The sequence below is a fragment of the Tinamus guttatus genome, unplaced genomic scaffold (assembly GCF_059628265.1).
Source record: "Tinamus guttatus ecotype Peru unplaced genomic scaffold, ASM5962826v1 Tinamus_guttatus_pri_ptg000330l, whole genome shotgun sequence".
Lineage (NCBI taxonomy): Eukaryota > Metazoa > Chordata > Aves > Tinamiformes > Tinamidae > Tinamus > Tinamus guttatus.
In genome coordinates this window covers 566,368-591,439 of record NW_028288864.1, presented here as the reverse complement: position 1 = coordinate 591,439, position 25,072 = coordinate 566,368, and the positions used below count along the sequence as shown (strand labels likewise).

General features: G+C 44.1%; 1 protein-coding gene across 1 annotated transcript; it reads right to left on the bottom strand.

The window, feature by feature from the left end:
• Positions 1-539: 539 nt before the first annotated feature.
• On the bottom strand, positions 540-25,014 carry POLR3E (RNA polymerase III subunit E). The gene is made up of 20 exons (XM_010220060.2): positions 24,937-25,014; positions 23,753-23,803; positions 22,520-22,597; positions 20,595-20,710; positions 20,199-20,281; positions 19,388-19,495; positions 18,850-18,899; positions 18,417-18,536; positions 17,786-17,871; positions 16,717-16,761; positions 16,541-16,632; positions 15,721-15,841; positions 14,124-14,205; positions 11,751-11,810; positions 10,525-10,682; positions 10,165-10,229; positions 8,182-8,678; positions 4,347-4,424; positions 3,302-3,427; positions 540-919 (listed from the first exon to the last, which is right to left on the bottom strand). The coding sequence occupies exons 1-20, from the start codon at positions 24,970-24,972 to the stop codon at positions 863-865; spliced, it is 2,109 nt and encodes a 702-aa protein (XP_010218362.2). The 5' UTR covers positions 24,973-25,014; the 3' UTR covers positions 540-862.
• Positions 25,015-25,072: the final 58 nt, after the last annotated feature.

Below are 25,072 nucleotides of genomic sequence, written 5' to 3'. Positions count from 1 at the left end.
GAAAGAGCTGGGACAGCTTCCAGTTCTTCAGAGACAAATAGAAGCAGCCTAGATGAAGATGTCACAGGTGACCTTCAAGATAAAATTTTATTTAAAAAATTACATAAAATATAGGTCTTACATTGTTGCCAAGTGTGATAACTACAGCTGGTGATAACTACTTACCTTGCTGCAGCTGCATACAATGATATCCCCCAAACACAGCTGTACCAGTAAAAGAAATCCAGTAGTTGTTCCATAAGTTTCAAACATAATTACTTTTCCAAATAACTCATTCACAAACAATAGGTGAGAACACTTGTTACATAGTACAAGGTTGAGAGCACTATTTGTTTTCCCCACCCTTCATCCCCTGGCCCCATGTTTTTCATGAACATCACTATTTTCTCTTTATAAAGTTCGGTGCAAGGGCTATTGTACTGCTCAGATTACAGTACGAGCATTTAGATATTTAACAGAAACTGGGATGTTTGTAAACAATTTTAATTTATTGGCATTACTTACAAAATAAAATATTAGACCATGATTTTTCCATCACGTCTGTGTCAGTATATGGTTTTATTTCATTATAACGAAACAGAAGAGGAAGCAAAATACATCAGGAATCCCAGACTAATCAAACTGCAGCCAGGGTCCCGTGTTGTCTTCCTCGCTGCTCTCTGCACTGAGGCGGCCATGCAAACACGTGTGGGAGGATGTTGGGATGTCAATGACTTGTCTTTCCGCAATGCCCGTGGGACCCCGGCAGGTCAGACCCTGCCCCGCGCTCCCCGAAGCCCAGGCATTACTCTGTGTCGCCCACCGCAGATTTCCTCTTTTGTCCTGGAGATAATTGGAAGTAAAGCCAGTCCTACCACTGTTGTCAAGACTGCACCGTCCCCTTAAGATACCACATGCCGCCGTAGCTTACGCAGCAGTCCTGGGGAGGAAGAGAGATGTCAGCAGAGCCACGGCCACAGAGCGGGCTACCCTCGAAAATTAAAAGCACCCAACACACCACAGTGGAGCACACTGCCCATTTGCACCACGAATCTGGCCTACTGCTCTTCTCACATATGTATTTTATATATGTGCACCTGAGCAGAGCAATAGGCCAGATCCTTCTATGTTTGGTGTGTGTGTGCATATATATTTCTACACATACACACGGTGTGTGTGTATATATACACACACACACACATATACTGGAGAGTCACAGTCCCACATATGTTGTACCTGAGTCACACTGTTCACCTGGGTTAGTCAGACCAGTGGCCAGAATCCCACAACCAAACGGGAAGCACTTCCAGGCCTGCAGTGTAAGAGGAGACCTCTGTGTCCTGGGAACCATGGTTTGGTTTTGTGACAACATGTGATTAATAAGAAAGGCCCTTCCCTTGCACAAGGGAGCACAAATCCAAAGCAGCAGGTCTCTGCCCTGCAAAGAGCAAATTCAGGTGACAGACACCGAGAGGGAAGGTCAGGAGGCCCCAAGGATGATAAACAACGTGATGGCAGCAAGGCCCAGACTTTTCCGCTCAGTGGAATTGGGGGAGGACAGAAAAAAAGACTTGGGAAAGGTTGAGGGGAGAGATGAGGGCAAGGGGAAGCGGGGAGCAAACACGGCTGAGGCTCAGGGCAAGGAGTGGAGCTCAGAGGCAGTCTCAGAACGGCAGCACTGCGAGCAGCAGCCTGCACAGCCGAAGCCCAGAGCTGTCCCTGAGCGCGCGGCTGCCAGGCTCACAGCCCCCAAGCACACGCTGTTAGGTGCCTTTTCGGGCGGTTTGTTTCCTTATTCCTATTAAATGAGCACCAGTTCTCTTGGACTACAAGCTAATAGCTTGCTTGTCTTTTGTTCCTGCTCTCCACTTGGGCAATTCCACACAACTAAAGTGCTGCTACAGACCTGCTGCTGTCAGCCTTACAGAACAAGTTTTTTATTCTTCCTCTGAAGGCTCAGGACTCGCACCGCCCAGAAGCCACACGCTCTGCAGATATTTGTCCCTGAGGGAATCAAGTGTGCAGGCTAGAAAGAGGGCCTGCAGTCTCAATCTGTGATGCAAAAACGCAAACTCTGACAGTCTGTTCCTCTATGTGTAAAAAGGGCCATATACAGACGAGGCAATAGAAGTCAACAACTACATTCAGACAGGTATCTAAGCTCTCAAGTTTAAAAGAAGCCAGGTAATTTTTCTCTTTTGTTAAATCACATTTTAAAATATGTATTTCAGAAACAAAAATTTATTTCATAAATTTCTGCGACCCACGTATTGAACCAAAGAATTCTGATAGAACCCAAAGTCTGGTTGAATGGCTACTTACATTCATAAAAGCAGTATCTATATTTTTAAAACATTTTTTTCCCAGAAATTAATCACTAAATCTACATGAAATCTAATGCAAGTACACTGCTCTAATATTCCAGGAAAGCTGCTATTTGTGCTCATCCAGTCACTTGACAAACCTCCTGGCACAAGGAAGCCACATGAAAGAAATCCTGTCCAACAGGCAGAAAAATGAATTTATTTTACTGCTAAGAAGACCAGATTCTTTCAAGCCGACTGGTTTACTTATCTTCACAGCAACAGACCTATAATTTTCCAAATATGCCATTATTCAGTTTAGAGATCCCAGCATTAATAGTACTTAATCACTTGTTTTAGTGAAGTAGGTGATGATAAGCAAAAGTATTGTATTAGTTAGCAGATTTCTCCTTAATCACCTTGCACTGCATTAAAGCCTGTCATTCAACAGCCTGCACAGCTCACACTTCATACCTTATACTCCTTTACAAAGTAAATGGTTATCTTCAAAGACAGAGATAAAGGACTCAAACCTACCATCACCATGAAATGCGTTACCTAGTACTTTATCAGCTGGCTCTGGTTAGGCTTTTGTTACCTACACTACTGCATTTCCATCTGGCTCTGGAACTTCTGCTCTTCATTAACCAACAGCAGTCATATGGTAAACTTGAATATTGTGCAGAACACTCCTACCTGCTTAATGCTTAACTCTGCACTATCTAAAGCATGTAATTTACCACACTGTTCACTGCTGGTCTAAGTTAAGAAACAATTGCAATTACACAAAATAACATCAGAGTCAAAATCATTTTTCTTTGGAGGGGAAAAATGTAGAATGACACAAGTGTATTTTAAGGAAAATGGGATGAAAAAAAGGCCCTGTCCACATTCCAGCAGCAACTATGCTAGTATGATTATCTCTTGTCCAAGTAAAATTATACAATCCTTTGGTCAAACCACGGCATTAAAAATTCATGCATCAATTGGATTAAAACCACAAGTGAATAGAAACTTACCTTTAACACTCTATCCACCTCCTGCTTGTTTAGATCTTCTCCACATTCTTGACTCAATTGATTCTGGATAACATTCCTGCGCACTCGATAATTTTTTGAAAAGATTTCAAGCAAAACTTGGCGATGCTTTAAAAGAAAGAGAAATAATACATGAAGAGGTAGAAATAATTGTTCTTCATTGTGAATCAAAACTGCATGCACCATAGTCCACACAATGCATTTAATGAACTGAATCAAAGTAATCCTTTGTAATCCTGAAACTGTCCCTTTAGAACAGCTCTCTACTGCCTTTTTGCCCCAAGGCCCTACAGGGATCAATCTGCACCTCCTTGTTGACCCAGGACACCTCCAGAGCTACAAGCAATGGTGAGAGTAGGGGCTGCAGTGCATTTTCCCTCAAATGCTTCTATGAGAGTCAATGTGATTCACTCCAGACAGGCAGCTGGATATCACTTCTCTCTTTAACGGGATATTAGAATGCGTTAGTTTTTCCTATTAAAAAAAATCATTTAAATCAACGACCCAGAAGTTCTATTTGCTAACCAATATTTTGTTAGGATCCTTTTGCTCCATTTACTTGTGATATCAGCTAAAAACTCATGAGGTAACAGATACCATAATTACTTCCTAGTCTAAATATAAAGAAAAAACAGACACTTCAGGTACCACCATCATTTAATCAGTGGTTAATGCTGTGTTATCATCAGAAGGATCAAAACTGGGCTGGATCCCAGTGTATGGCCTCCACTAGGGAATCTATTCTCTTCACACATTCAAAATTACTCGCACTCCCTCAAGTTAGTTACCAGCATTTATTGCTGTTGCTGCCTCCACACTGCCCTGGCTTGACACAGCAGTCAACACCTCAAACTCAGCCCTTGCTCTCAGGGGCTCCCTTGCTCCCAGGGATAGGCTGGTGTTGAAAACCGGGGACTGCCATGGGGAAAGGGGAAAACTACCTGCTATATCCCTTTCTGAAACACAAATGCAAACAGTGCGGATACTCCACATCCATATATTCAGGACTGTTTATTTTTATCTGTACCTGGTCGTATGTGTCACCAGCTTCCCAAAGTGCGTAAACCTTTAGCTCGTCTGGCGAAGCAGCAGTCTGTGGAGGAAACTGAGAACAAGAGGTTGTTAAAAATAACAATCTATTTAATGAGTTCTGCTTAATGATTCCGTGATACAGTATCCCTGGGCACCTATTACTGAATAAGTGTCATGGCCACGTAATGAGAATTGCTGGAAAAACATAAGCTCCATTCCCTGTTCAAAGGGGCATTTTGTTCTGGCAGCCCCTGTGCCCGTTCAGGCCTGGCCGCTGTGGGGAGACACCTCCTCCTACACCCTGACGGCTTCAAACAAACCACGACCCCCAGCCAAGCTGTCCCGCGAGGTGATCTCGGAGCGCACGGGTCCGAGGTACCGAACAGGTAGCAGCGGCCTCGGGAACGGGACGAGGGCTCCGGCGTCCCCATGACCTTGGTGTGCCAGAGCCACCAAGCCCTGCAGCCATCCCACGCCTGGGTCTTAACCGGCATTTTCGTAACACAGGTCTGTGCCTTTCTTGTCAACAGCATTTGCTTCCAGGCCACCAGCTGCCCAAAGCAGAACCCAGCTGAGAGCACCAAGTGCATTTCGGGGCACCTTCTGAAAGTTTTTATGTTCGGAGCAGCAGGTTTTAGACGTTCGGGCTCCCTGCTGCATGTGCCTGCTCTGCGAGCCCCAAGTCGGGGTGCTGCAGGAACACTGTACTCCGGGTCTGTGAGCCGGTTTGGGGCAGGCTGCTGGGCTCTGGGTGACTGAGCCTCTAACTGGGACACCTGCTCCCTTCAGGCTCCAGAAATGAAGCTTTTCTCTTCCCATGTGCCAAGGTGGAGAAAAACCATTTGGTTCTTCAGAGCCCTTGCAGCTGGGAAGGGATACGAGTGCCCCCGCCAGTGCTACACACTCCTGAAAATATAAAATATCCTCCATTTGCCTCAGAGCTTTTCCCCTCAGAGCAGCGACTAATGAGCAATGCTGGAATATGCCTTCGCTCCTGACATGTCTCTTCCTGTCTGTCACTAGCAATTTATTCCTTGCTAACTGCCCAGACGACCTAAATCAATCATCTCTGAGACGCTAACCAGCTACTTGTGACTGCTCCGGCGCTCCTCAGCACGGCGGCTCGTGCGAAACCAGCCTGTCCTCCCAGTCCTCTCGCGCCGGGCCCGGAGCCTTGTGAGGGAACCAGCAGCCCTCACGACCACGCTTATCCAGTGCAAAGGGGAGAGCTTTGCCCACGGGGAGCTACGTGGTGGGATTAGCAGCTCCCGCGTTCATCCACATGGCTGTAACATAATGAGGTAGGTGGTAACAGCCAGGATTAGGGTTTATTGGGATTTCAATACAGGCAATTCTTGTACAGGCAGTCTCAGCTTTGAACAGCTTTCTACCACCTTCAAATCCTTCTTTAAAATGTTTGCCCCATGTCCCCGCCAGCTCCGCTGCCCAGGGTGGTGCTCAGCTCTCTGGGGACAAACTGCTGCCCTGGGTCCCCAGGGCCGCCAGGCTGAGGCAGCAGCTCTTGGAAAGCGCCACTGGCTTCAAGACGCGTCTCACGAAAGCCCTGAGCTTAGCCTAAAAATAGTCACTGCCTGGCAGCCTCGTGTTTCAGTTAACCCAGAATGAATGAATGGGGCTGAACCTGCCAGAACAACTAATCAAGTGAAATAATCTGAGCGATAAGACTAGCGCTGAGCACTCCTCCCCGGGAGCTGCAGCGCCTGCGCGAGGCCAAGCGGCTCTCGGAAAGAGCAGGACCACATTCCTGTCCCGTTACCCAAGCCGGGACGGAAGCAACAACAGCTACATCATTTCCCGACTCCTAAAATTATTCTCAGAACTTGGACAGAACCTCAGCAGGCCACGGACCCCAGGAAGGGAGCCAGCAGGAGGCAGCCAGCCCCACGCATCCGCACCGGTGCATAAGAAATGGGAGCAAACATCCAGGGACGAGCTTTGGGCTCCGCTTCCGCGGGGAACGGGAGCCCAGGCTCAGCCAAGGACGAGCTCCGAGCGCAACTGCGCAGCGTAAGCGGGGCCGGGGATGCCTCTCCCGCCCTCGCCAGCGCGGCGGCGGCCGCTGCGACGGGGACCCGCGGCTTCCCCCCGGTAACGCTGCACGGCGCAGGGCAGCCGTCCCCTCGCCGGGGAGCCTCGCAGCCCCTGGCAGCTGCTCCCTGCAAGGACTATGTGATTTGGGCCCTGGACGCAGCTTCAAAAACTCCTTTGCTCCCTGCTAAGGTTTTAGTTGCCATTTTCAGCAACATGTCTTCTATAATAGGGCGGCATGCAAGCCAGGAGTGTCTTCACCCACACAGAACATCCTTTTAATTATCTCAGATCATTGATTTTTATCACCAAAGCAGTTTCAATTACAGAAAACTAATGAGCAACTATGAAATCCCAAACTACGCAGCCCCCAGGCTTTCACGGAGCTCCGGCAGCCTCGCTGGGCTCTGACAACGCTGTCCATGTGAATAACCAAGAAACGCCACGGCCGAGGAGCCCGCCAAGAGCACAACCAGCATCTCAGCCGTGCCCAGAGAACACGAGCTGGGAGCTTGGGGGTAACAATTTACATTGCTGATGGTGACTGTACCGGCTTATCCAGGCTCCTGTTTTGCAGGATTGAGTTTTGCAGTAAATTCTGGGTTGGCAGGATTTAAACTCAAACTCAAAAGGGAAGTGCCAGCCACTACCTTTAAACCTTGCAGGTTCTTCCATTTCCAGGAGGAAGGCAGCTCCCCACCACCTGTCATCAGGAAGTTTTAGTTTGGTTCTTTGGAAACAACAAAAGGAAACCGCTGTCTTTCACTGCTCACAGCATTTAAAGGAAGAGCGAGCAGAACCATTTCCAGAGCTCCCAAGGCAAGTGAGTCCCAGTCCCAGGCTACACAACAGCCATAATCTCCATGCTTTACACCACGTACTAGAGAGCCAAGTCCACAGGAAGAGACAGCTCCGTGCAAGCATCACCCTGGGACCTGGGAGCCGTCAGGAGAGCCAAGCAGAACGCAGGGAAACGGGCGCTATCCCTAGTGGCTTTTCAAGAGGGTCGCTCCGGTCGCAGGCTCCGTGATACCCACCTCGCACGTGTCCCCCCTGCCCAGGCCACCGGCTCCCTCTCTGCCCCCTTCCCACTCTTTGAAGCACTTCAGGCATCTCCTTCCCTCTCTCCCCAAAGGCAGTTGACTCCCAGTTTCTCTCTCTGGCTGCAGCCCACTGAGCACTGCCAGATGGCTTGGAAAACGATTTTCCTTTCAGGCTCTTCAGCAGGATGTCAGATTCCCTCTCCTTCCCCCAGCAAGCTGCTGACACACAAACCTGCCTCTGACTCGCGCAGCAGTCGCACACAGGTAATTTCCATAAAGACAAAGAAACACAGACACCCCAAGGGGCTCAGAGCAAAAGGGTGGCGCGAAGGCAGCGCTGCGGGCACGGCGGGTTCGCAGCGGACGCTGCCAGACCTCACTGCTCCCCATGCCGCAGCACCCCAGGCAGGGGCTCGTGGCCCCAGGGCTTTCTCCTGCCCTGGCTCCTGTTACAGGCACAGGGACTCAGCACCACGGGGAGACAGTGCCTCCCAACACAGCTCGCTGGGAAGCAGCCCCAGGGCCAACTGCAATGCCGCACAGAGCAAAGAGAGCAGACTGGGGGGCTGCCAGAGGCAGAGGTCCGACCAACCTCCGGGAGCTTCCACAATATCCGACTGTTACTCGGAGCACATCTGTTCTTCCTGTCCCCCCACATGGTGCAGACATTTCACAGCAGACATTTAACATGCCCTCATCTCCTCTGCTCAAATCATATCTCAGGAAAAACATACTTACAGGCACCAAAATCTGTTTGCAGCCAGTGTCCAACACCATGTCCTGTAGCATTTTGTCCGAAATGCCACTGAACAATGTATGTCCTGGAGGCAAACTCGCTAAGTGAAGGTTAAATAACCGTTTAAGCTCGCTCAGGGTGAGCACAAATTGTTTCTTAAATGTTGACGACACAAATGCCTTCAGTTCTTGGGCCACCCGATCAATGCAGCCTCCAGGCAAGTGGCCGTTTAAAGGGTCCGTGGAGTTGTCCTCCGTGTGGAGGCCATTGACAAGGCCGTTGTTCAGGCCCTCGTAGGCTGAGGTGTCCATGGGCTCCTCGTCACTCACAGGCTCCTCTTTAATGCGGATGCTGGAAACATCCATCTTGTCTGAGGTGTCATTTGATTTCATCTCTGCCTTTTGCTTCTGGAACTCCTTCTCCAGCTGCCCATAGTTCTGCTTGACTTTTGCTTTAGCCATATTGACTCTTTGCTCCCCAGAAACCAGCAATGGACGAGCTAGCAAGAAACAAAAGATACCATATAAACATAGCAAAACTAGGGCTCCAGATTTGCAGAATCTTTCTTGATTAGTAAAAAGAATTAGTAAAAGAAGCTGGGAAACATTGTCTGCTAATGAAATCTGAGGCTTAAATCTGTAAACCAGATGAAGGGAGAAAGGTGCTCCAGTTAGGGAACCTGAAGCCAAAACAAAGTGCACTTCCAAGTGCACTTCAATTCCTAGGGACCCTAGCGCAACCAGGAAACAAACTGCTTATATATCACCACTTGCAGCCCAGATGCTTCCTTGCTAGACAGTTTTATTTTTAAAGCACTTGGAGGCTGGTAGACCATGCTGCAGCTACCGCCGGAGCCAGCACAAGCACGTCTCATGGTTACAGTGAGCAGGGTGAAGGGGTTAACAGTGGATCTGAGCACTTTTTTAGCTGCAGTACACAGTATGAAAAGGTCCAAGACTGCCTTTTTAGTATTATAAGCCAGTGACATGAAGGAGGACCAGGACAGAGTCCTTCGTACTCAACCCTGCTCCTTTTGCCCCACAGTCCTCTAAACACCAGGCAATCTAAGACTGAAAGGAAGGCGCCTGCTGGCAGCAGAGGAATCCAGTCTCAGGCCCAAGAGAAGGAGTGCTATGTTTAAGGAAAAGGCATGCAGAGCACACACGCTGTTATCTGCGCTGCTGTTAGGCCCACTAATCCTCTCCGAATAACCCCACACCTAATCCTTCCAAGCAGATCAGACACAGGGTATTGAAATGGATTCATATGCTCGTTTGTCAGTTCTGTTTATACTCCTCATTGGCTCTAATGCCTGGCAATGAGCCAAATGTCTAGTTAAAACTCTCTGGAATCTCAAGTTTTCACAATGTTTTAGGATTATGGAGCAACTACTCTAATATTCCTACTGGCATCCATGGTGTGGCAGCATGTCAAAAAGAGACGGCTTCACACCTCCTTAGGCCCCCCTGCCAAACACATTCTTCATTAATTGCTCAGCCTTGACCACCTCACAAAGGGCCCAGTGCAAATCAAGGGAAATAAAAACACCCACCCGCATTTGAGGCTGAGTAGGGCTTGACTCAACTCTGTGCACATGAGTTTGCAAACTGAGAGGTAAGAATTACTTCTGCACTGGCCCTGTCCTCTCTTCAGGAACTGCTGGCACTGCTCCATAACTGGCGCCTTACTGGAGGAAGAGGGTAACCACCTTCTCTGACACAGTAAAATAGTTAAGTCCCCAGCGCCAAGGAACCCTCCCTGCTCTGTTACAGGGACGCTATGGCAACTCTGAGCCACCCAACAGCAATGCTAACAAAGACCAAGGCCTGCTCAAAAACATACAAAGGAAATCACAAAAAAAAGGAAAAATACCAAACAAAACTGTCCCCAAAATATTCCAAAGAGAAAGAGGAAATCAAAAATATCATCTAGAAATAAGGAGAAACGCATGTGCTTCAAGATGATTCAAGTACACTTCCATTTACCTGATTGTGCCTCTTGCTTCTTTGGTGTCATGTGCTCCTTTAAGAGATTATAGACCTTTTCTAATCTGAAATACAAAAATAAAATACACCAGGACAGTTTTAGTTGTTGTTATTCCTGCATGCAGCTGCGTTAGCCATTAGCCAGAAAGCTTCATTTTCAAAAAGCTGTTCTTCAGGGAACCAAGGAATAGGAATGGCTTGACTGGAGCAGTGACACCCTCATCACTCCACTGCCTGGCTACTCGGCAAGGAAAACCACTGAGGCAATAAAGATCAAACTATCTGTCAGTGTCTATAGAAACTTAGTACTCAACAGTCCTCCACTTTAACTTATTCTCCAAAATCAAACAAGTCATTTACTTGGCCTGAATGCCCATCCACAGCATATGTTGCCTCTGAACTATATCTGGATGCTTCTTTACAAAGTCTTCATCATAAGGGAGCATGAACTCCCAGCCCTTGTTTATTCTTGCCACGGACATGTGCTCTAAGAAGTCTTTTACATCTTCTGGACAAAGCTGAAAGAAAAAGAAAAAGTATATGTAATGATGGAAAAAATATATGTAATGATGGAAACCAACTTAAATAGGACATTTGCAGCCACGCAACTATGGGCTCTGCTCCAAGGGGCAAGAGTTGGATTGATTTGGCATATGTAGGACACTCCAAGAACACACACCCAGGTAATTTAGAGACAGTCATCCTTCTCTGCAGCACCAACACTTTCACAAAACGCTGAAGGCACAGCACTTCAGAGACCAGCAGTGATTAATCATTTGACAGTCAAATAGCTCATGGCTTCTTTTATAAAAGAAATGGGAGTTTCCCAGCTGAGATGAAAAGACTGAAGAGAAGCATATTCTACAATTTTAATCTTCCTTATTTTAGAGCTGTGGGTCAGACAGGCTGTCCCATATATGCATATCCTGTAAGCAGTACTGGTTCTTGTGGTCCAAAAACAGTTGGTTTTTGCATAAACTAATTCGCATTCTAACATTTTACTGCATTTTAAGGAAATATTTTTTGACATCTTTGCATTATGTGTCTCATTCATTTGCTAGTTTTAGAGCACATGCAGGCACCTAAGTTGCCCTTAGGCAATGAACCATGCCTTTCTCCATCTGGAGACAGGTGGCTCATGTTCTATTATAGTTTCAGCTCCCATTAGTCAGCGTTGGCAACTCAGGGAAAGAGCTGCTGTTTCGTATCACACCCAAGTAGAGTGGCTGGTGTGGACTGCAAGAACACTCAGCAGCTTTGGTGCAAGCTGAATGCAAACTACGTCCAGCTTGTCACTGAAATAGAGCTGAACCACTGGAACGCATCTTGTTCCCTCATCTAAGCACAAGCATGTCCTGTGGAGCCGTGGTAACTGTGGGAGCTGCTCCTAATGTTTGTATAATGAGTATGTATCTACACCTGCTCCAAAGTGAAGGCATGCAGGGTGGCAACACTGCAAGTCAGCAGTAATGCAGACACTGCAACCTAGACAGAAAAGGCTTGCAGCAGCACCCACTACAGGCCTGCAAACAACATTCAGTGCTTATCACCAGCCTCTGCTTTGAGAACTAAAGAGAGTCACTCACTTTTGTAACTGTCGCCACTTCCTTTCGCACAACCCAGCGATCCTGCGTGAACTTCCACATCTAGAAAGGGAACACAGGAGAAAATCCCTAATAACTATATTTAGTATTTCTGTCATTTAAGTTAAAGCTATAAGGTTGTTCAGCAATGTCACCAGAAGAGAAATCCTACTCCTTCCGAGGGCACAGAATTAGGTGATTCTCAGTCAGACAGCAGGAAAGTGTTTTTTTTGCTTCCTTCCTCAAAAGGCTATGACTCCAACATCAAAAGCTTCAAGAATCCATGATTTTCCTTGATGAACATGTGACTACAAAAGCTATGAAGAGTCTTTTGAACCCAAATCCCTTTTGTAAAAAGATCCCCACCAAACAACAACAAAACAACAATAACCAAACCAACGCAAAACCCAGTGCAGCCCTGCTGGGACTGCCAAAGTCACAGTGTCACACCCGAGGCTCAAATTCTAACAACGCACCGACCGCCACCCTGGAGAAACTCCATCCACCTCTGTTAAGGTGGGTGCCCAACGAAGCTGGCGACTAATGCCTTCTACAGCCTCCTAAAATCATATGTGTCTGTTCTGTCTGAATATGACCTTTGATTTCTTCCTGTCTCCATTTAAATAAATTACAGCCTCTTTAGTCTATATTAATAATGTCGTGAAGAATTTAAAATCTTGTTCCTTACAATTATTCCTTGTCCTGCCATGTTGCCCAAGCATTCTTCTTCCAGATTAAGCATTTCTCTGTCCACAAACAAACAAAACAACTATCCTCAATTTAGGGCACAGGATATTTCTGTTTTAAAGTACAAGGAGCTGATGTTCAAAGGAAATGTATTTATCACCTCTCCTTGCACAATACATCCAGCTCTGAGGCAGCAGTTTCTCATGAAGCACTTCAACCTCAACTAGAGCCAAGAGTATCCATGTCCTCTGAATTTACTAAGTGACAGTCTGTGTAAAAAACAGATGCTTCTGAAAAAGATGCAAATTGGTTTTACTCCTTCCCAAGGTATAGTTTGGAACAGCTGGACACTGAAGTCGGTGCTGGCTAAAAATACCTTTGAATGTATTACTTTACATGAATGCATATATAGGGAAATAAAGTTTACTTTCTAGATATAAAACATGTTTTCGCTATTCTCTTTATTACAGCCTTACATAGTATTTCTGAGTCTTATGAACATAACATTTCATTTTGTCTGAAAGACAGAAATATTGATGCTTTCTGTATTCTAACATTTTAGCTTTTTCCTCCTGTTGCAGAGTTCATCAACAAATTACCTGCCTTTAAAAGCAGAGACACACTTCCTGTGCAAGCTATACTTGCCATTATTCACAGGAGACTAATTTATCTTCACATCTTAATCTAAACATTACTGCTTATCTAATTTAGCAGAGTTCCTAGACCTTTACGCATGACATGTTACCTAATCTGCTGTGTCCTAGGGACTTAATTCACTGGGTCACACCTGCATCCAGGTCTCCATATGGCAGTGTCTTGGGCAGACAGACATCAAGGCACAACAGAAAGTCAGCTTCAATCATCCTCAGTTTTATCTTACACTGGCGCTGCAACCCTCCTAAGTTCTCTTGCACAGCATGCTCCTATTCAGAGCTCAATCTCACACAGAAACTTTACAAACAAAGAGACCAGTCAGGTCTAACTGGAAAAAGCATAGCAACGCACTTGTCAGCATCTCTTTGACAGAGCGGAAGCTAAATACTGAATACGGACTTAGGAACCACTTAGGAACTTAATTCTTTCTATGGTTAGCAAAAATAAACACAGTGCAGAAGCTGTTCCTTTTTGCTATGGTTACAGGCCTGTTCATGAAACCTGTATTTGTTTCAACTTCCACGTGCAGCCACTGCTCACAGAAGGTGCTTAGGAACAAAGTCCTTTCGCTGATTAGCAGCTCTGGTGAGTAAAGTCCTTTTCAAAGGCCAACGGTGCCTGACCAGGGAGCACAAGGCTTAACACACACTGCTCTCCTGGCACCTCACGGTCCTGCACCCAAGGAACTGTATCCAGAGGAACAGGCACTCCATGATCCCACCCTGGCTTCTCGGTGAGGCCTGCACTGTGGGGCTGCGTGACGGTGGCTCTACAGCGCACGTTAGAAATGGAAGAACAACACACTGTTACTGACAAATGATCCGAACCTGCAGCCAGCCACAATGCCAATCCGCAAACAGGCCCATGACGCACTTGCAACAACACAGTCAGGATTAAAATGCAAATAATTTACTCAGAGAAAACATCCTATTGTAGTTGAGTAGCAGTTTTGCCATGCCATGGCCTCTCAGGCAGGCCTCAACTCTTTTTTTAGTTTGTTTTTGTTTTTTAAATAACAAATTCTTTTGTACTTACAACAAAGTCTCTCCCTCTACAAAGCACTTCTGCAGGAACTCCACTATGTGGGCTAGAAGTATCTTTTGGGTAGAGGACATCACTGTTAATTAAAGAGGAACCAGGATTAGTTACTAGGTACTGCAACTAAATGCTATTAGTGAAGATTAACATAACAAACACGTTCTCCCCATTCTGCAGTTAAATTACACCTTTATCCAGAGCTTGGTCTACATTAAAGGAATTAATATAGGTGTAATTGCATCACTGCAATTGCACCAGGAGAAAAAGTGCTTATACCAGCAAAGCCTAATCTTGTGACTAGCAGATGTGTACAACACAGGTACAAGCGCTGCTTTGTTTGAGGAAAAAGTCTGCGCTCCCTTGGATCAGCATAAACAAGACCACAGAGATCCTAACAAATGCTTGGGCTAACCCGGTAAGCAGCCTCGAAGGCACCGCTCAGCCAAAACGCTGATGACTCCTTTCCAGCAATCAAGGACTTGAGAGGGCAACGCTATAAAATTCATTGCTCAAACCAGACAGCCTTGGGACCAGCACGACCCTTTTTCCCTGGCCGTTTGCAAGGCCAGCTGGATGGTGTCTGTCAGCACAAGTCCCAGAGTCTCGATGCCACTCAGGTTCATAATCCTGTTTCTAACCAGACTGGAGAAGTGGGGCCCCCTTCACGCTAGGCTCTGGTGCGTGCAGGTGTTGCTCTGCACCCAGCCATGCCAGACACGTTACATCTATCAGAGATACACATAGCCCCCTCACAGAAGTAGGGGTGCTCATATACAGTATTAGCTGGCTCACAGTTTCTTCTGAGAATGGCTGGGAGACGACAAGAGTTGCTGAAAGAATATTCACACTGCTAACTTGTGCCTGTATCACAATAGCTACAACACATCCTACTAACACACCCGCATTGGTAGCTGGTGCCATTCATCTTAGACTAAGCTATCGGGAGACAAAAACGCTCTGCATGCAGTTTTCCACCAGGTAAAATTCATACTGCATTTTAGATATAAATTCCCAGCAGGATGCTTTATCCTAATAAACAGGAGGGTGATACAGAGTCCATTTCATGTACTGCACGTAGTATCCCCTGCTTGATTTATCAAGCAGATAAGGCCTTCGAGCCAGCAGCTTTCAGCTGACAACGGCAGCATATCCAACAGCAGCAAGTTGACTGCACAAAGACCTTTCTGTGACTGAATTTACCCAAGGAGAATTAGAGCTGACACTAATTTCATTTTGGGTGTGCGTGTTTGACTAGTCTCTGGAAGGACAAGAACTCAGGACTGTCCTCTCCCAGAGGAACATGAGTGAAGACAAAACCAAAACCTGACAGAATTAAAACGTAAATACAGGTGTCAGGCATCAGCCACGATTTTAAATGAGATAGGTAATGAGCAATTTTCCATTTAACCTCAGCCCTTTAAATTTGAATACCCAACTTCACTAAAGAGCACTGAATATTAAACCATGATTTTAAATCACTGCGAGCTAGGCACATGGCTACTTTTGTGCAGATGAAAAGCAGCTTATAAAAGCCATTGTTCTGTCTCTCTCCTTACTGAGGAAGCCCCGTCACAGGCACAAAGCCCAGCCATACCTCTTCACCACCCAGTTTCCCTGGACCAGCATTGCCACCTGCTGTATGCAGCGGAGAACAGCCGTAGAGTCACTCCCAGAGCCCAGCAAACTCATCAGGTTAGCGAAAGGCATGACCTTCACTGAAAGACAAAATATACAGCAGCTTGAAAGTTCTTTTCATGCACGTGACACAGATTTATAAATCTGCAATACTAGGATTTATGTTTATGTTGAAATTTATAGTCAACTGTACCTTAGAAGAAAGAAAAAAAAAAAACAAAAAAAAACCCACACTTGTGGTAACCCTGCACTGCAGTCAGCATTTGTTCCAAAAGCATCAGCTAGTCTTGCATCAAAATTAATTAGCTTAACCAGTCACAAATTAATGCATTATTAAAAATAGATAAATAAATAAATCTGTCAGCAGTATCTGGAAACAAACAGAGACAACTGATATGACAGCAAACTCCTGAGGCAACATCTTCAGAATCTGTTCTCTTCAAATAGTCAGCAACTCCAGAGAGACAGAGTAAAACCACCTCAGATGACACTCAGGAAGTAGGTATTACTGAAGCTACTGTCAGATTAGAAATTATTCTAAAAGCATATTGATTACAAACACAGAACAGCTGTGTTAGCCCTGCTGTTATTTCTCTTCTCATCCCCCAAACTAGCTGGATTCTGCACAAGAAAGTGCTCAGGATTTGGATGTTTCATAGAATCAAAAAACCAGACCAACTGTCAGAACTGACACTACAGAGCTGACCAGGAAAGTCCTTACTTGAGGCAACTAGAGATCACAAAGAAAAGCAAGCCAACAGATTACAAAAGCTACAAACCATTCTTCATCAGGATCTTAATCTGATCAGCAAGGGGTAAAGTTCTCAGCTGGGCCATGGAAAGCACATTGCTTGGAGCCATGGGTTTGTCTCTGCAAATAAACAAACAGAGCTGCAGCTTGTAGAAAACAACATCCAGACAGCATCGTCTTTGAACATTCTGTACAAACACTTACTTCTCTTCCTCTACGCTTGGAGGCATCAGCATCATTAAATATTCACTAAAGAAAAAGAAAACACATCCTTAAAAATGCTTATCTTGGGATCTTCCAGGTTTAAATACAGTCATTTCCTGCTTAGGGCAATCCTGTTTGTATGAATCTACAAAACAAACATTAGCTTGAAAAGAGAGCATTTCCTTCTCTCTCCCACCTTCCTCTGTACATACAGTGCTAGCAAAAGCTATTGACATTCATTTGTCCAAAGAGAAGGTTTGAAACAAATGGGAATCAGACACTCCAGCTCCTCTGCACATAAGAGATGCCCAAACAGAGGACCTCCAAGAGGTGCTCTGACAAAACAGTATGCGGGAACATGCGACATCCTGCAGAGACAGGGACCAACAAGCACAGAGTCCTTTCCAGCCATGCAATCATGAGTGCTTTATCATGAAGACATAATTAGATCCAAAAGACTTCTCAGAACAGCTAGTGCTGTTCCACTGAGATGTAAAATATTAAGAACACCACTGTCATGTCATTAAACAGAGAGAAAGAGGGTGTCTTTCCTACTACTTGGGCCCTAGTTGTATCAGTTTACAGGGAAGCACTACTGCTGACTACATCGTGGGAAGATTTCCCTATCTCCCACATAGCTGCAGTCTCTGAGAAACAAAAAGGAACAAACTACAAGTAACTTCATGTGTCTCTTACAAATCACAAAAGAAAGTTTCATAATAGTCACTAACAATGGAAGTTGTTGACTTCAGAGTCTTTGTTTCTTTTAAACAGCAGGAGCTTTTGCTTTACTTTTCCTTTACATTATTTACAGCCCCAGTAATGCATGGTTGTGATAGTGTATTAAAGGCTACACTCCCAAGTGAAAACAATTAGCTCTAATCTCAGAGCATTTGCGTAAGCTGAAGACAGATAGTGTGTTTGCTTTTTGAAGCAAATGAAATGAAGTATGTTTTTATCACAGATAGTCTCATGCACTTCACAGATCAGACTTTTAAAGAACAAACCTATCCTGAAAACAATCCAAACAAATTATTGCAATGTCTGTAAGAGATCATAACATTTATACCTGGGAGATTTAATTAATTCCGTGTTCTCCGCAAGGCCATGACCTTGACTGAATAAATACTGGCGCTCATGTTCAGAACGGCTGTCCTAGAGATGTGCAGGAAAACAAGAGTCACTGGCACATACAGAAAAGATGCCAAATACCAGAGAGTTGAATTCCTCATGCAAAACCCATCCTTCAAGTGCTCCGTTTTGCTAATTCATGCTCTGCTTTCATATTCCTGCATGATGTTCATGTAATACAGGAACTTTTCAGTCGATGCACTTTCAAGGCCTCCTGCCAGACACGCATGCTGTATCAAATAAACAGGATTTCTGGCACTCAGCTGACTGGTTTCCCTGTTTTACAAAGCCCCTAAGTCAAGACCCGAGCAATTCTTGGACTCAGCTTCCCCTTTATGTCTGCCTAGCTCTCCATTTTAAACCTTTTTCAGTATTGACACTTCAAAATATTGTACGGCGGAGGAGGTATGGAGCACTGCAAGGTTCGCTCAAGCTTACAGACCTACTTTTCTTTGTTATCTTTTGACAACTCCCTCATTTCCCATGGGCCCAGATCTAAAAATAGTTCTAGATTCAGCTGAGCCTTCTTCAGGCACAGCAGGCTTCCTCTCTGGACAGCACGCAGCTACCTTGAAGCCATAATAATGTAGATGGACCCAGTGCTCTTCTGCTTGTCTCTTCTGCAGGAATTCATAGGACTGAACACGTCGTTGACGGGCTTGCTCAGTCTCAGGGCGGGAGAATCGTACCTAGAAGATTTGGGCATCATCAAATGCAGCCCCAAATCCTCAAAGCAAAATACAACTGAATTATCTGTCACATATATATAAAAATCCCTGAAAATGCCTGTGGCAGCAAAGGGGCACAGCTCCAATGAATAATCCCTTGCTACCGGCGCCCTCTTTGTGTTTGTGCAATACGTGCTTGTCCACCTTGCTTCCCACCCAAACCCAGGATCACCAGGACCACCAGGGGTTTCCTGCCCTTTCATCTGAGTGTGAATTGTCATGCTCTCTTGTGAAGTGCTACCTGAACTATTGTAATAAGGAACATTGGACATACAGTGATTTGCTTCACATCATCTTCAGCTTCATCTTGGGACGAATCACCACCTGCAAAAAATACACAACAGGATAAAAACACCATGATAGTGAAACTGGCAAAGCCAAACTGGAGACCTAATCAGAAAGAAGGCAGAACTAGGAGCTACATCCCCACAGGGTTCAATACCAGTTCTGCCAAAAGATGCAGTGTATGACAGCATCACCCCCTCCCATGACAGAGGATGTGGCTCCCAAAAGGAATCCAGGGAGCAGTTTGCTGTGTAGCTTTTCAGTAACAGCAGTGACAGTCACCACTGCTGCTCTTTGGCACTACCCACTGCCTCCTGTCCCTCTGCTGATCCTTCATGCTGTACCTATACCAGTGTTTATGCAGCTACACTGAAAATAAGATCAGGGAACAATCTGGCTGAAAATGGCCATATAATCAGTATGTTACTATACTAAATACTTCAAAGACAATGGCTCTTAACAGTAAAATTATAGAGAAAACTTGCATCCTAGCTCCCCAAAGCAAATATAATTCACGGAGAATTTACCTTCATTAGCAGCTTCTCTTTCTCGGTGTTTTGCATCAGCTTTGTCCAAGTAAGTGAAACTTGGCCTCAACTGAAGAATTCCATGTAGTGGAGTCAGGTGAAGTTCACCTGAAAAACAGAATTGATGTTGGTCAGAACTATTATTTTCCAGTGCACAAGGATGGCACTTTTCATTATCTTATTATCTGTGTAATGGCAAAGCCTCAACTGAACATAAATATTTAACATAGTAAAATGCAAAATGGGATTGAAATGAAAAATTAATCCAGTACTCAAGATTTCAAAGGAGTTATGAAAGATTAAGACCTACTCCTGTTACTTTCCTTTTGCTTTGAAGCCAGACCTTGAGAAGAGCCACTTTCTGACTCAGATCTGACCTGTCCTTCAGGAAACTCCTATTAAATAGCAATCACTGAAGTTAATGACCTATTTTCATCTTAAATGATCCTTAAGACAAAATTCTACCACGGTGTTAGGAAACACACGTGGGGCAGAAAGTACTGACAAGAAAATAAAACAACCACAAAAATGAAGGCAATAAAATAACATAAACAATAAGGTAATGCTTTTAATATATATTATTTCAGATCATCATGCAGTGTAAGGTCCTGAAAGACAACAGTGCTTTGCTATATATTATTTATAATCTTCTCAAGGACTTTGGGGTATTGATAAGGAAAACTTTTCTGTTATTTAAAGAAGCATCAGTCAATTAAATATGAACCTAGGCTGCTAAAAACAGAGCAAACAGATCATATTTTAAGCCAGATGGATACATTTCACTCGTGTGAAGGGTAAGCAAAAAAGTCACCTTTTTTATAAACAGCAGCCGCATAGCGGGAAACGTTACTTGCAGCTTGTGATGAGCAGAAAGTTTGCTTGTCCATCAGCTTCCTAAAAACAGATAATGTCGGTGAGATTGTATTTTATAAGCAAAGTGGCATGCAGATATTAAAGGCCTGAAATCACTGATTTCCTAAAGGGAATATCAACACTGCATGCAGCAAATGTATGCTCATCTTTGTTTGCCATACACAATTTACGAAGCACAACAAAAAACTCTACTTTCAAAAGTTTTGCCATGTTATTTGGGTTTCAAAGTTCCCCAGTGATCCCTGAAGCCCTGGTGGACATCCATATATATGTATATATCAGAATATATCAGTGTCCACCACAAAAAGGAAACAGAGGCTAAGAGGACGCTTACGAGGAATAGGTACTTGTTTCATCTGTACAGGTACCATCTACATTGAGAGCAATCTGTTCTCCTTTGCTGCGACAGTAGTTAGGATTCAAAGTATCAATAGCCATTTCCAGTTCAACCTAAATAGGAAAGGAAATTCAGATTATAATGGCAGAACCCCAAACTTTTAGCAACTGAACTTTAATCTCACACTTTAGTTAAAGTACAGTACAGTACAGTAAACCTGTGGAAATTTTAACAAATAAGCACACATCAATCAATTCCATAGGACAAATCTCATGCAGAAATTTGAGTATGTATGTGGGTTTGGATGTAAGATCAGGCCATTGTAACAAGAAGGTAGGGATAAATAAGCTCCTGTGTAAATGACTGGGAGCAGAGTAACAATATTCCTTTAAGCAGCCCTGAAAAACAAAACACCAACAAAAACATCCCAAAACTTTACTTTGTTGGGATATCTTCCACTAAATGATCCATTTAGTTTACTCATCAAGAGGTCAAATGCACAAATATAATGCTCTTCAAGCTTCCCCAGCAATGAGGGTCCATCTTGAATCTCTCAAGCTTAAGGCATGTTTCCTCCAAATTTGGGAATAGAGTAACTATGTTCTTCTCAGAGGCAAAGGGCTCAAGCCTGGTGCAAGGCTGCAGCACTTCTTCAATTACTACTGATTTTTACCGATCCTAGCACAGAGCCAAGCCCTAAACTTTTAGCTGCAAGCAGAACTTCATTTTCCCTGACATTATTTTTAAGTTCAGTCATTCAAAAATCTCTCTTCCTGCATAGTCTTTCCCTTTATATACCAATAATGTAATTATTTTTCTCAGTATCAAAGCACTTAAAAATTCATACAGCACAGCCACCACCTTACTTTTTTTCTTTTTATTACTTAGGAAATGGACTAGAGTTGTAAATCCCTGGATGCGATGGCAGGTTACACAGAGTTTGGAACATGAATATTTGCTAATTTTAATAGAAGATTTCCCTAACACAATATACATCCTAATTTCAAAGTTCACACACGCGATCATCTTACCGACCTCCCACAGCAAAACGCTGGTATCACAGAAATAATTTTTTAGGACTTTTAGGATATGATAAGGCATTTTTAAATGATATTCATGGTTTTGGAATACATTTGTAAGCAAGTACCTCAAGGGAGGCAGTGAGGAGGATGGCGCTGGCCTCTTTTCACTAGTGGTCCCAAACAGAACTAGAGGAAATGGCCAGAAACTGAAGCACCAAAAGTTCCACAGGAACTTAAGGAAACATTTTTTTAACAGTGAGAGTGACAGAGCCCTGGAACAGGCTGCCCAGAGAGGTTGTGGAGTCTCCTTCTCTGGAGATCTTCAAAACCCGCTTGGACGCAGTCCTGTGCCACGTGCTCTAGGTGACCCTGCGTGTGCAGGGGGTTGGACTAGATGACCCTAGAGGTCCCTTCCAACCTTGAGCATTCTATGATTCTAAGTACAAACATGCTGGTTATTGGTATCACTATCGACATCCACTGATTGTACAAGGACTGTTTCATTCACAGCCTGGCAAGGGACATGAATTGTGACCCGCACTGCCACTGAAAGACATCCAAAGGTCAACTCCTCCTGAGCCCCTATTTTAAAGGCCTTGTACATGAGGATTTATTACCAGAAGAGCCTGCACACAAAGCTAGCATCAGTAAGTACAGATTTTATATCAAGGGTGGCTTTTCCATCACGGCTCTCATCCCTTTCTATATGTCAGGCTCCTCCCTGGAGGAAACTCTCTCAATTCTGCTTCACAAATACTCCCTCATACCTCCAAACATAGACACCTCCTCCCACAAGCAGTTGCACAGTTGTAACAGCTAAATAACACAAAATGTTTTTCCAAAGTACACGCTGCACAAAACAAAGCAACTTTTACAGACTGGACCTAAATGATAACCAACCTTTTGCTGCTTTGGTTTTATTTTTGCTGATAAATGTGTCACATCATCGTATGTCATGGAAGCTGGACGAATTGGATACTGGAAAACAAATACATTTCATAAAACTTCTTAATTTAAAGACCAAGCACTTTGCAGAAATTAACTCAAACTTCTCTGTCCCTTCACATGTAGACCCACTTCCCAGATGGATAAAAGTATCAAGAAAATAAGTGGCTTGACAGATCTTGTAAGCAATTAATGCAGTTGGGAACACGCCCTAGAAAGCCTGTTGCTTTCCCTGTAGCCCTCTGCTTGTCACTACAACCTCCTCCCCACTTCCTACCCGAAATAAGTCATAATAATCTATAAAACAGGAAAATGGACCACACGTTAGTCCAGCACACATGGCAACATGTTGTAATGGAAACCATTAAAATCTCATCCCTCAGTATTAACTCTCTGGGGATTTATTACCCTCAAATAAATATGTGTAGGTTTACGTCAAAATGTTTCATCCATACATCACCCAAAAGGCTTCCCATTTTGCCCATGGAGAAAGCCAGACATATGGATAAGACTGTTAGAGACTTAGTGGCAGAATGGAAAACTAGACCTCCGGCTTCCTAACACAATTCTGCCTCTAGTCACCGCTTAGCTTTAACCCTGGGACCAAAGGGGCTCCTCTGAGACCTGCACTGGTCTAAATTGGAACCCGCTCCTCCGAGCAGAACTGGGCACACAGGCATTTGTGGTGACGCTCATGCAAAACTCCACGTGTCTTTTCAATACTCTTCTATTAGCACTGGAAAGACTACAGTATAAGCAAGCAAATTTATGGGTTTCTCTCTTTCATTCCCTCAACTGGTATTCTTCTGTCTGCTGACAGCACAGCCTTAAATAGGGCTGGACCAAGAAAAATGTTCTTTTGGCAGAAACAATTAATGGCAGAAATTGGCCAAAAGAGACTGCAATTTACCCAAACCTCAACAAAAAGATCTGACCTACCAAAAGCAGGGGTGTAAGGTGTTTAAAGCGAAGAGAGTTATTTAATGACAGCTTTGTGCCCTAAATGGCCACTCCTCTCTCTTGGCAACATTTTAAAACTAAATGTTTCAACTGACTGAGACACAAACTGGTTTGTACCCAGGACCTTAGCCGGCGGAAGCCATGAGAAAGGTTCCTGCACACTAATTTTGTTAAGATTATATGTTTATATTTATATATATTATCATTTCAAAAAGTTAACTTGAATACCTGAAAGAGGTACAGCTTTTCCAGTAGACTTCTGGCCAGGAACACGTCAATCTGAAAAGGAAAGCAAACAACATTCATCAGCCGTGACCTATGTAGCCTCAGATAAAAGCAAAATCCTAGGACTCAAATAGTGTCAATTTTAGCACTTGACGATGAACTCCACCAATAGGGTGCAGGTTCATGACTCCCTTGATGAAGGCCTCCTCTCTGTTGATTTTGACATGAAATTCAGCTTTTTTTTTTTTTTTAGAAAATAAACTATGATGAGGCAGGAGACAAAGGCAATAGCTGAGTTTTTCTCTCTAAGGAAATTTAGTAAACAACAACAGAACAGGAGAAAGTCTGTCCAAAGAACTGAAGCCATAAAATATTTAAGCATAACAGTTTTCTCTCTTTTTGGCAGGATGACTGAAAGCTAATTTCATTACCGAGTATTTTGCCATAAGATTTTTCTTAATTAGACAAGACATAAGCACATTCAAAACCTGACTTAGTATTAGTATTTTGCCACTGGCACTCAAAATCCACAAGCATCACAGAGGAGCTGCCGCTTTATCTACCTTTGGAAAGGCTCCTGTCAATTCCCACTGCTCAGGGCTTTTCTACTTGGGAGTTTGCCCTTCCTTGTGCCTCTTGCATGTGAATTCATTCAAAGCGAGTAAGATCTTTTGGGGGGACAATGGGGGCAATGACAGCCCTTTAAAGACATCCAGAATGAGATCACAACTGCTTGTTTTAGAAAACGGCATAAAAACATTTTATCTTCATTTAATTTAATGGACCAATGAAAAAGATATTCAGTAGCTTGATATTACATAAAATGCATAACTTAAATTTAACAGATATTAATTCAAAGTCATTCTGTTTTTCTCATCAAGAAATGAGCACTGACAAGGCACAGGGGTAGTAGCAAGGTGCCCACTCATGTTCCTCTTCCAAAACAGATGAAAAAGGGTGCAAAGCCTGAGTACATCTCCCTGCTGAGTCTGCCAACACAGATGCTATTTCTCCAGCAACATGAGTTACCATGAGTTGTAGTCCATACAAACTATTTCCTTTGTATACAGCAAGACTATCAGGCAACCATTGATCTTGATGACAGTTTCAGCAATGCGAGAAGACAAGAAGATGAGAATAATCAAAAAACTTCATGTACAGTCACTGCTGCCGCAATGCACTTTTACCTCTTGTATAATGGGATCATCTTCTTCATTTGCCATGCTAGGATTGAAAAAGCTTTTTCTTGGTTTCTTCCTTGGCACAACCTGAAGAAAAACAAAAATATCTTATGACTCACTGCATTTGTGTCATGTACCACAT

Excerpts from the sequence above, each read along its gene's own strand:
- POLR3E (XM_010220060.2), bottom strand. The coding sequence starts at position 24,972 with ATGGCAAATGAAGAAGATGATCCCATTATACAAGAG. Across the intron at positions 20,711-22,519 it reads TAAAACCAAAGCAGCAAAAG|GTTGAACTGGAAATGGCTAT; the intron begins GTTGGTTATCAT and ends TTTCCTATTTAG. Across the intron at positions 20,282-20,594 it reads GAAACAAGTACCTATTCCTC|GAAGCTGATGGACAAGCAAA; the intron begins GTAAGCGTCCTC and ends ATCTGTTTTTAG.